At 51.1% G+C, this 11,071-nt stretch overlaps 1 protein-coding gene across 7 annotated transcripts in view; it reads left to right on the forward strand.

Moving 5' to 3' along the window:
* Nucleotides 1-9,130, forward strand: part of CUNH10orf71 (chromosome unknown C10orf71 homolog) — a 31,217-nt gene extending 22,087 nt beyond the window's left edge. For 6 of the 7 annotated variants that reach the window (XM_032266805.1, XM_032266800.1, XM_032266802.1 and 3 more), the window contains one exon: nt 1,379-9,130. In XM_032266805.1, coding sequence (XP_032122696.1) covers nt 1,522-5,823 — 4,302 coding nt within the window. In that variant the 5' untranslated portion in view covers nt 1,379-1,521 and the 3' untranslated portion in view covers nt 5,824-9,130. The remainder of the gene's footprint in view (nt 1-1,378) is intronic. The other variant, XM_032266801.1, reaches the window with a different exon arrangement.
* Nucleotides 9,131-11,071: the final 1,941 nt, after the last annotated feature.

Below are 11,071 nucleotides of genomic sequence, written 5' to 3' on the forward strand. Positions count from 1 at the left end.
CCAAACATTTCCTCCCACCCCTTTTATTCATTATTTTTTTCTGTATGTGTGATAAGAGCATTTAACATAAGATCTATCCTCAGCAAATTTCAAGCACACAACACAGTATTGTTAACTACAGGCACCTGCTGTACATCAATCTCCAGAACTAATTCATCTTGCATAACTGAAACATCTCATCCTTTAACAAATAACTCCCCACTTCCCTGCTCTCCAGCCTCAGACAACCCCCATTCTACTCTCTGCTTCTGTGAGTTTCACTATGTCAGATTCATCACGTAGCTGACATCATGCGTATTTGTCTTTCTGTGACTGGGTTGTTTCTCTTAACATAATGTGCTCCAGGGTCACCCACGTTGTCACAAATTTCAAGATTTCCTGCCTTTTTAAGGTGGAATAATTCTATTGTATGCATACACCACATTTTCTTTATCCATTCATCCATCGATGGAAATTTAGTTTGCTTCTGTATCTTGGCCATTGTGAGTAATGAACATGTGGGTGTAGATACCTCCTTAAGACCCTAATTTCACTTCCTTTGGGCCTGTACCCAGATATGGGAACGCTGGATCAGATAGTAGTTCTAGTTTTAATTTTTTGAGGAATCTTTATACTGTTTCCCACAGTGACTACATCAATTTACATTTCCACCAATAGTGTACAGAGGTTCCCTTTTCTCCACACCCTTACCAACACTTGTCATCTTTTCTTTCTTTGAGAATAGCGGTCCTAGCAGGCACGATGTGATATCTCCTTGTAGCTTTTATTTGCAATTCCCTGATGGTTAGTGAAGGTGAGCACCTTTTTATATACCTGTTTGCCATTACTATGTCTTCTTGAAGAAATATCTGTTCAGTTCCTCTACCCATTTTTAAATCAGAAGGTTTTGGGTATTGTTTTGTTTTGTTTGTTATTCAGTCGTAGGCGTTTCTCATGCATTTTGGATATTAACCCTTTATCAGATATGCAGTTTGAAAACATTTTCTTCCATTCCGTGGAACACCTTTTCATTTTTGTGATTGTTTCCCTTGCTGTGCAGAAGCTTTTGAACTGATGTAATCCCAGTTGCCTATTTTTGCTTTTGTTGCCTGTGACCTCAGTCTTTTTACTCTTAGGGCCTTCAACTAATTAAATGAGAGCCACCTGCCTTACAGAAGATAAACTGCTTTCCCTAAAGTCTGCTGATTTTAGGGAAATCACATCTAAAAAATTCCTTCACAGCCGTAGCTAGACTGATCTAGAATCTAGACATATAGCAGGCTAGCCATGTTGATACATAAAATTAACCATCACAGGCACTATTTTCCAACTGGACAAGCACATATTCTTGCATAGAGCTGGATACCCTGTTCACACCCTGCACTTTTTTCTTTTGCAGAGAAAAAAAAATCCCCACTTTACAATTACATCTGGTCAATGAGAAGCTCTAGTTTTGTGGGAAGAGGGAAACACCTAACCTTGCCAGAATCATCACCAGAGGCGCCTACCGGCTGACTAGGACAGCTTTCCTGGAGACAACAGATGATGCAGGGAAATAAGAAGTGCACAGACGGGTTCAGCGACTCCTCCAGCATCGGCAGTGTGTTGGATGATGCAGACAGGGAGGTGAGCAGCCTCACAGACCGGGCGTTCCGGAGCCTGTGCATCTCAGAGGACACATCCTTCCATGACTCTTACCTGGCCGTGTCCCCAGATATCAGCCGACAGGTGTTTGGGACTCTCCAGCAGAGAACAGTGAGCCACACCCAGAGGAAAAGTGGCATTTGGAGCCAGTTACCATCGCAGGGCACAGAACATTCAGGCTGGGCGGCCACCTTCCAACAGCTGCCTAAGTACGTTCAGGGAGAGGAAAAGTACCCCAAAACCAGCCCCCCACCAACACCAGTCCAGAGGAGACTGGAGGTGCCAGTTTCCGGTCTCCGGAGCAGCAACAAGCCTGTCTCCAAAGTATCAACACTAATTAAATCTTTCGACAGGACTGAGACCCAACATTGTGAGAACAGAACCACTACCAGCAAGCCTCCAGCTCTGAAAAATCCCCCCAAATTTGCCCCTCTTCCAGAAAGCAGTGTCAACTTCTGCTTTGATTCTGCCTTTCTGACAGTCAGGAGGGTGCCCGCTGAAGCTTCCAACACCCATCAGAACAGCCACCAGCCCAGCAGAAAACACAGAGAACAGGAGTCCCCCAAGAATCCAGAAATGGCCTGTCACGGCTCCAGCAGCTTCCTCCCGGCAGCCGATGACGTGACCAGCTCATCTGAGTCAACGTTCCCCTCTCCACACCACAAGCCAGCCACTGGTGAGCCTGGGAGAGGCAAAGGCACCTTTCTGCACAGTGAAAATAGTGCTTTTGAGTCGTGGAATGCCCACCAACCAAAGCTGCTGGAGAGAAAGGATGCGGCCGGAACAGTCCCAGAAAGCAAAGCTCCCAAGCACTATGGGGATTCGACCTTGCTAAGAGAACCCTGTCCTCCTGAGTGCACAGTCTCTCCCTGCCAGGTCCAGGCCCGCTGCAGTCAGGAAGAGAACAGAGTGGCAGCAGGAGCTCTGTCCACATCTGTACCTTGGGGGTACAGGGATCCAGGATCCCAGGTATTTGATGTGGAAGGAAAAGCTCCCAGTTCACAGCCTGATTCTCAAGAGAAGCCAGCCCAGCCCCCATGGAGGAAACCAAAGACTGGCAAGAAAGGGAAAGAAAGTCTACAAGATGCTTCAGAAGAAAAGACACAGACCAACAGGAGAGGCCCACCTTTGTATACAAAACACAAACCCCAGGGACAGTTTCCAGAAAATGATGCTCTTGACCTGCCTGTGGAACCCGATGAACATTATGATCCCCCGTTTAACATCAGTAAGCTCCTGACCCCCATCATACCCAGCAAGCATGCCCTGGATTCAGCAGAGAGCCAGCCAGCAGAGAGAACCCCATCACCCCCAGGACAGCTAAATGGATACCAAGAGAAGGAGCCCAGTGAATGTCAATCTCGAGACAGCTACAAGTCCAAAGCCCCTAGCCTGCTGTTCAACCTCAAGGATGTGCGGAAGCGTGTTAAGAGCACATACAGTTCCTCACCTCTCTTGAAAGGGCTTGATGAGAAAACCAGAGGTAAGGCTGACAGAAAGCAAGAACCCGTGAGCAACGGTGTCATCCTCCCCAACGGGCTTGAGGAAAGTCCTCCAAACCAGATTTCTAAGGAGAGACCTGCCAATGACCCCACTGCATCGCACATCAATGCCCAGCAGGACCCTACAGCCGACCCCAGTGAGCCCTCCGCAGACAGCTATCTAACCCTCAGCACAGCTCCGACTATCATCAAAGCCCCCTTCTATGTCAATGGGGAGGCTTCTGAGAGAAGCAGTTATGAGAACGAGGAAGCGGAACGAGAGTTGGAGATGGGTCCTGCTGGGTCCGGCTGGTGTCCAGACTCCAGGGAACACCGCTCCAGGAAGCACCTCTCCCTAAGGCTTTGCAATAGGGATCTTGAGCCTGGTGGGGCTACGGAGAAAATGAAGACCTGCCAGCTAGAGAATGGGCTCTCCAGATCTGTGTCCCAAGAGACAGAACCTGAGAAGGAAGCAGGACTTCAGAACACACACTTGAACCAGAAATTCTCCCCAGGTCCCCTCTCTCCTGAGGAGGAAGATGTGTTTTATAGTGACAGCCAATCTGATTTCATGCCAAGCCTCAAAGGTAAGGCCAAATTCAGCACTAGCTCTTCAGATCAATCCTTTGCCTCGTTTGATGATCAACAGAAGACGTGGTTTACTGAGAACCAGCGGGAAGACAGGAGGAAGGACGTGAATGCAGGTGACAGTCAGAAGGATGAGAAGGAGAATGTGATGGGGAAGGATGAGCTGCAGTACTGTGCCTTAAGTAATGGGCATGCGTGCTTGGAAGAGCGCAGCCAGGGGGAAGCATTGCAAAGAGAAGGGGAAAGTGTGTCTGGAGGAAGAATCAGGAAGGCATCAGCAGAGGAAGCTAATTTCAGAGGCTCTCAGATTGGAGGAAATAAGGGTACAACCTTTTCACAGGCTAAAGACCTTACCCCCTCCCCATCTTCTGCTTCAAACAAGCACATGCTCTTTACGATTAAAGACAACACCCTCAGAGTCACCCCCGTAATTAAACCTATCATGCTGCCTCTCCTGAGGACCATGTCCTTGGAGGACTCCCTCGGCAGTGGCCACAAAGAGGAGGAACTGTCAAGGCCAGAATGGGGTGAGGATCCTGGTTTCTATGCCCCCGAAAACCAGGACATTCTTCGTACATCGACAACCACTAACACGCAGGGCACACGCGTGAAGTGCATGGCCAGTGAGGTCACGGGGGAACCCCAGCAGGAGTCCAGCACAGCCAGGATGGAGGCCTCTCAGCCAGCACCAAAGGACACATCTATGCCTCCGGTAGGAGACTGGGACAGGGTGAAGCCACCCCCAGATGCAGCATACAGCATCGTGGCAAGCAATGGCAAGAGCAGTTCCAAAGACCCAGGGAAGCTGGCAGTCCCACAGCACATCCCCACCATCGCTTTACCTGAGGGTGACGAAGAAGACCAGCCACCCCCGGGGCAGCCTGAACCCTGTTGGGAACAGCAGACACCAGGTTTCAAGAGTCACTTTTTGTCCACACCCAGAGCAGGCCCTGCTGGCAGAAGACCGGTCCCTGGTGAGACGGTGAATTCTCCCAATTCCAGCTCCCTGGGGGAGAGCAGCGCCTGCTCCCCTGCCGCCAGCAGCATTTGGGATGAGGCTTCCCAGGCCCCCGAAGAACAGGAGCTGCTGCCCAAGGAGCCTCCTCAAGCCAACCCCTGGGCCAGCCCCAGTCCAGCCAGGGTCACCCGGAGGGAAGACCTGACCCATGCCCTGGTATGGGAGGGCGGCTCTGATCCCCAGCTTGAGCTGCTGGCCGAAGACCTCCGGACGCTGTCTCCAAGAGGTCCATTGCTGGATGTGGCCACCAGCCCAGCAGGCCCCCCTGGGAGACTTGAGCTTCCTGCACAGCTGGAGAGGGCAGCAAGCAAACCACCTGCAGTCCCACCCAAAACAGAGAAAGCCCTGCGGAGGGCGAAGAAGCTGGCAAGCAAAAGGAGGAAGACTGACCAGACACAGGAGAAGCATGGCGAGCCACAGGAAGGAAAGTTCTGCCCGGAGGACTTGGAGCAGGCAGAGCAAAGGCCACTGTGCCCCAGAGAGAGGCCTCAACACAGTTTCCCCATGGTCCGTTCCCTGCCCCCTCCCATGCACCGCCACTCTGTGTCCAGCTTCTCCGAGTCTGCCGGGAGACGGCCTGGGGGCCCCCAGTCCCTCACACCCCTGCCCACTTACCCCGCCACCCAGAAGGTCCTTCAGGATCCACAGTCCGGGGAGTACTTTGTCTTCGACTTGCCACTCCAGGTGAAAATCAAGACCTTCTATGACCCAGAGACGGGCAAGTATGTCAAGGTCTCCATCCCGTCCTCCGAGGGGACCTCACCAGAGCCGCCCCCACCGGATGCCCTTGCTGCTCCCTATGTGCTGTACCCCGGCTTCCAACCGGTGCCTGTGACGGCCTTGATGCCGCTGCGCTGCTCGTCTCAGCTCTCCGCTCCCACCTTCCTCAGGCAGGGCCCTCGCACTTCTGTGGCCCACACCAGGCCCCAGAGTGTCCACAAGGCTGGACTACAGCTGACCCCAGGGCCTCATGGTGACTGCACCCCACACTCTGCCGGCCAGCACCCCCATAGGCCTCCCCAGAGCCCAGGAGAGGAGGGCGCAGAAGCTCCAGGCCTGGGCATCATCTCCACTGGAGACCTAGAGGACTTTGCCACAGAAGGCATTTCTTGAGTTACTGCAGACTGATCTCCACCCCCAGATGAACCCAGAGGAGCTGACTTCCCCCTCCCCGAGAACAAGCAACAGACACACACACACACACAACACAGGCACACACGCGCGCATGCTCACACGCACGCACGCTCATCAATATACTTAGCCTTTTTGGATCCCTAAGTCCAGAAGGCAGTAGGGATCCTGAGACGACCTCACCCGAAGGGCTCCCAGGCTCCCCTCTGATGGAGGGGCGCTGCTTGCTTGGCCTGGTCCCTTCCATGTCAGTTCCCAGGTGCACTCTACTCCAGCCCTTCTCCTTAGCTTCCTTCCCCCCTGTCCTGGCCTGCCCTGCTCTTCCCTGGCCCTGCCAACCAGGTGGGTGTGGCAAGGGCACCACCTGGTCCTGAGGGTCCCTGTGCACCCGCACCCACCCGCTCACTTGTAGGCTTCTTGGTGAGCAAACCCTTGGGGCCCCCAGCTCAGACACAACAGCAGTTTCAGGTCACCTCAGACTGGCTGAGGACCAGCCCAGGGCAATCTTGCAGAAATGATTATTTACGTAGAATGAGTTTCCTTCACAGGAAGAAACTTCCCTATGAAAGCTATTTTCTGTTCAAGAAAAGGCCACTTTTTAAAAAGTGAAACAAGTTTGCAGTTAAGGTTCTGTCCCCGGACTCCTGTCTTCCTTCTGTGGGCAGTGGGGTCCAGGGCTGACAGAGCCACCTCCCTGTCTTCCACAGCCTGGCATCTCACCTTGTCCCTTCAACACCTGTTCATGCCTTTGCAGGGCCAGGCCCTCCACTAGGTCCTGCCCCAATTCAGTGACCAGTACCTGTGCCCTGCACTCAAAAGGAAATTGTGTTCTCACCCCCTCACCCCCTGCCAGTTCCTGACCTTGGGGATTTGGAGAGAAGTATCGGATTAACTCAAGAGTCTGAGCGTTTTACCTAATGAAACTGGGGGCCACTGGCCCAGCACAGTAAAGCCAAAATCCACACTGAAGCCTGTAGTGGGAGAAAGGAGGGTGTTTATTTGCAGGCACCGAGCAAGAAGAATCAGGCAGCTCACACTTCAAACCTGCTCCCCAGTGGCTTGCAAGCATGGATTTTTAACGGCAAGGGAAATTTTCAGGAAAGCAGAAGTCACAGGTGAAATCGTAAATCAATACATGGAGGGTACATATTGGTTTGGCCTAAAAAGGCAGGATATCTTGAAGCAGGGGCTTATGGGTCATAGGTGGAGTCCAAAATTTTTGGAATTGCAATTGGTTAAGGAAGAGAAGCTTTGTTTAAAAATGTGGGTTAGCAGAAAGGAATGTTAGCTCTGGCTTGTTGGGGGGACTTTCCTCAAGCCCCTCAGGAGGAAATTTAGAACAAAGAGCCATGCTCCAAGTTCAGTCCTCAGCTCCCTCTTATCTGAGGTTTCTGTGCCAGTGGATCCGTATGGTGGGGTCTGGGTTTCTGAAAAACCACTCAGAGACACCTGTTCAGATGTTCTCTTTAGTTTCCAGAGGGAACCAAACACCCCACGGTTCCAGCTTACTTGGCTGTTGTTTTAGGTTACTATTACCTTCCTGCTTATCAAGTTGCTCATTTGCTTCTCAGGGCTAGCTGGGTGCTTGTAATTTCCCTTGAAGGAGGCCAAGATTTTCCTGTATTTCCACAGTTGGGGAGGGGTCCCTGCCCCATCTCAAGAGCAGGTGCCCACTTGCAGGTAGCCAATTAGGAAGGAAACGAGCACCCAGGGTCCTGGTAGATTCCATGCCAGGGCTTCTACAGAAGCCTCTTAATTCTTGTTCAACTGGAAACACAGGGCCAAAACGTGCCTCCCTCCTTGTTTAGAAACCTCAGCAGCTGCCAGGACTGTGCTGCCCAGGGTCCAGGGGACCATGCAAGATGCATCGTCCTTGTCCTCTTGTTGCAAAGGTGCCGTTTCCACACTGGGAGGATAGGGAGGCATTCAGTAAACCAAGTCCCAGACTCACACAAACACAGGGGTTTTGCCCACACTTCAGGTCATCATTTGGATTCAAGATTTCATACCCATTTGTTTTCCCAACAAGTGCAGCCACACCTCAGGATATGACAATACCGCACAAACCCCCACCCCCACCCCCCTCAATGCCATTCAGTTTGGCCACACCTGTCACCAGCCAGGTGACCAGCCAGGAGTACAGGCAAACCACTGTCCCAAAATCTGGTTCCCATGAGTCACTCACTGGGTGCAAGCAACAAGAACGAAGTTGCATTTTGGCCCTGGCTCCAAGTCACCTCAAGCATCCTCTCCACTTTGTTTTCATCTCACTAAAACATGAGAAGGAATATCTCATTTTACAGTTCTCAGGGTCCGAGGAAAAGAATTGCCTAACAAAGGAAGAGTCCCTCCGTTCAACAAGAACCACAGTTATAGTAAATATGTCCCCTCAGGGGAAAATATTACTTTGGGGAACTTATTTTGGGGAAGCAATCTTCTTCCTTAGAACCGTATTGACAGGGCTGTGGGCAGAGCTGGACACATAAAGACTTGCTCCCAGCAAGTCAGCTAGAAGGAAACCTCACTCCCTTACAGCAATAGGCCTGTTTTCATGAAGCAGATAATGCCAGGGGACACAAGCAGAGAGTCTCCACCCAGTGAAGCCCAACTCACTGGCCAGTGATGCTTTCCTCTTTCCCTTTGCTCCTGAGGGAGGTCATGTATGCCTCCGTTCTCCTTCCTCACTCTCTCCTTCTCTTTCTTCCTTCCTTATCTCCCTCCCTCCTTCTCTCTCTTCCTTCCTTCTTTCCTCCCTCTTTCATACAAATGTTTGCTCTGTGCCAGGCACTTTGATTGGCGCTGATGATACCATGACAATAAGATCTTGTCTCTCTACTCAAGGAGTTAAAATTTAACAGAGAGAGAAGACAATCACAATCCCACATATTAAGTAATTTAATAGGTTGCTCTAAGGAGCACCTAACTTGGTCTGGCCTAAGGAGTTGGCACCTGAACCAAGTCAGAAAACGCAAAGCTATCCATTAATTTATGAAAAAAAATCAGAATTTCCCCAGCTATAATCTATCAAAGATGACATTGATTAAATACTAATAGAGTTGTCTTGCCATATCAAAGGGTATTAATTCAGCTAATTGTTCATCAGCATTTCTAACCAGCACAAAAGCTGAACCAGTGTAGCCTCACAGGATAGACCTTTATTGATAGGTCCTTCAGCTTCTGAATTGATATTTCACTCACAGGGGTTGCCCAGAAAAACCACTATTTCTACTATTGTGTTTAGTAGGACAGTGGTAAGATTTATGAGAACACGTTGTTTGTGGAAATTACAGGTGTTGTCTGCATCTTCTGTGTAATGCCCTGGCCCTTTTCTGTGAGTATGACCCCTCTCAATGTCTCCTGGGGAGAGGGCATGGAGGTGAAGCACCTCCGGGGAACAGTTGAAGGTCCCAGGCTGTTTAGCTAAACATGACCAAGGGTTCACATGATCAAGATTGTACCATGTGCTGGCCCATGAGTGGGGAGCTTGAGCCTGGACTGGGTTCTCCCAGTAAACCCATCAGAGATGCCCTCATTAGCCTCATTTTACTGTAATGGAAACAAAGGTGTCAGGATGGGATGTAACTGCCCACAGTCATAGAGCCACTAAGTGAGGGGCCACTCCAGGGACTTGGGCCCCTCTTACTTCTAGGTGGACTCTTTAACCCTCAGCCAGTGCTTTGTAAGCGCAGTCCCTGGAGCAGCAGCCTCCACATGACCAGGGGCTTGTGAAAAGTCCAGAATCCCAATCTCCATCTTCACAAGCTTCCACAGGTGGTGGATCCATTTGTGCATTGAATTCTAAGTGCTGTCAGCCTCTGCTCAGCCTGGATAAATTTTGGGGCCATGCATTGGATGTCTTCATGTCTCTACAGCATTGTTTTGTACAAAGGAAAAGAGAGCAGTATATCTAGGTGGGGGAGTTGCGGGAAAGCTGATTGACACTCAGCGTGAGAAAGACATCTCTGAGGACGAGCATCACCTTTTTTTTTTTTTTTTTTTACTCAGGAGTTTGAGACAGAGTCTTGCTCTGTTGCCCAGGCTGGAGTGCAGTGGTACGATCTCAGCTCACTGCAACCTCCGCCTCCAGGCAAGCAATTCTCCTGCCTCAGCCTCCTGAGTAGCTGAGATTACAGGTGTGCACTATTGCACCTGGCTAATTTTTGTATTTTTGGTAGTGACGGGGTTTCACCATGTTGGCCCGGCTGATCTTGAACTCCTGACCTCAAGTGATCCTCCCAGCTTGGCCTTCCAAAGTGCTGGGATTACAGGAGTGAGCCACCACACCCAGCCACTAGCATCATCTTGACATTGTGTCACCTGCTGGGGATAGCTGAGCTCCCCGCCACTGGAGACGTACAATGGAAGCTGATGACCCCTTTTCTAAAACAAAGATGGACTCAGATATCAGAAGGGACCTAACCATCTTTTGGAACCCCAGGCTACTTTGGGGGCCCCAGTATGCCAGTGGCAAAGATGCGAGGTCTCAACAGGGGGTGGTCATAGGCACATGATGGAAAACATTTGCATACGAAAGGGGAGCTCTGTGGCAAAACCTGAATTCTGTGCACGTGGAAAACATTTTGTCCCGGATACACCATGAAGTTGGACACATCTGTTTATACAGGTCTTCCAAATCATTCAGATATGCAGTCCAAGGTGACTGGAGCAAACTCAGAGCCACGTCCCTGAGCTTGTCACCACCAGACCCTTGTTTAGGCTTCCTCAGTGTCACCACGCAGAGCCACCTGAACGGAGGGCTCTTCCCTTCCACCTGGTGGCTGTGTGGGCCCCTCCCTTAGCTACCGGCTCCCAGCAGAATGCTGCAGGCTGCCTGGGCCTCAGAATCGTTTGCGCACTTGTTAACACTTATTAGTCATGCAGGCCCTATTTCCAATTCACCTCATCAGATTCTCCAAGTGTGGGAAAGGCTCACTGCAGAGGCTCAAGTTCCCAGGAAGTTCCGGTTCACCCAGACTCTCAAACGCCACTCCAGAGCAGAGTTTCACACCTGAGCCCCACATCTGGCCAGGCGCTGCCGGACCCAGAGTTCTGTCCACGGACACCCTCCTGTGGAAGGTTATGTGGAGGAAGGGCCGGGGGCAAGAAGAACTCAGAGGCACTGTTTTCTCCACCTGGAAGCTATGAATGGGGAAAGGCATGGCATCTCTGGAGGGCCACCCAGGGCAGTGCCAGCCCTGCCCAGAGTCACCCGGCCTGTCTGCTTCCTGCT

The sequence above is a fragment of the Sapajus apella genome, unplaced genomic scaffold (assembly GCF_009761245.1).
Source record: "Sapajus apella isolate SASKATOON/1434 unplaced genomic scaffold, GSC_monkey_1.0 scaffold161, whole genome shotgun sequence".
NCBI classification, from domain to species: domain Eukaryota; kingdom Metazoa; phylum Chordata; class Mammalia; order Primates; family Cebidae; genus Sapajus; species Sapajus apella.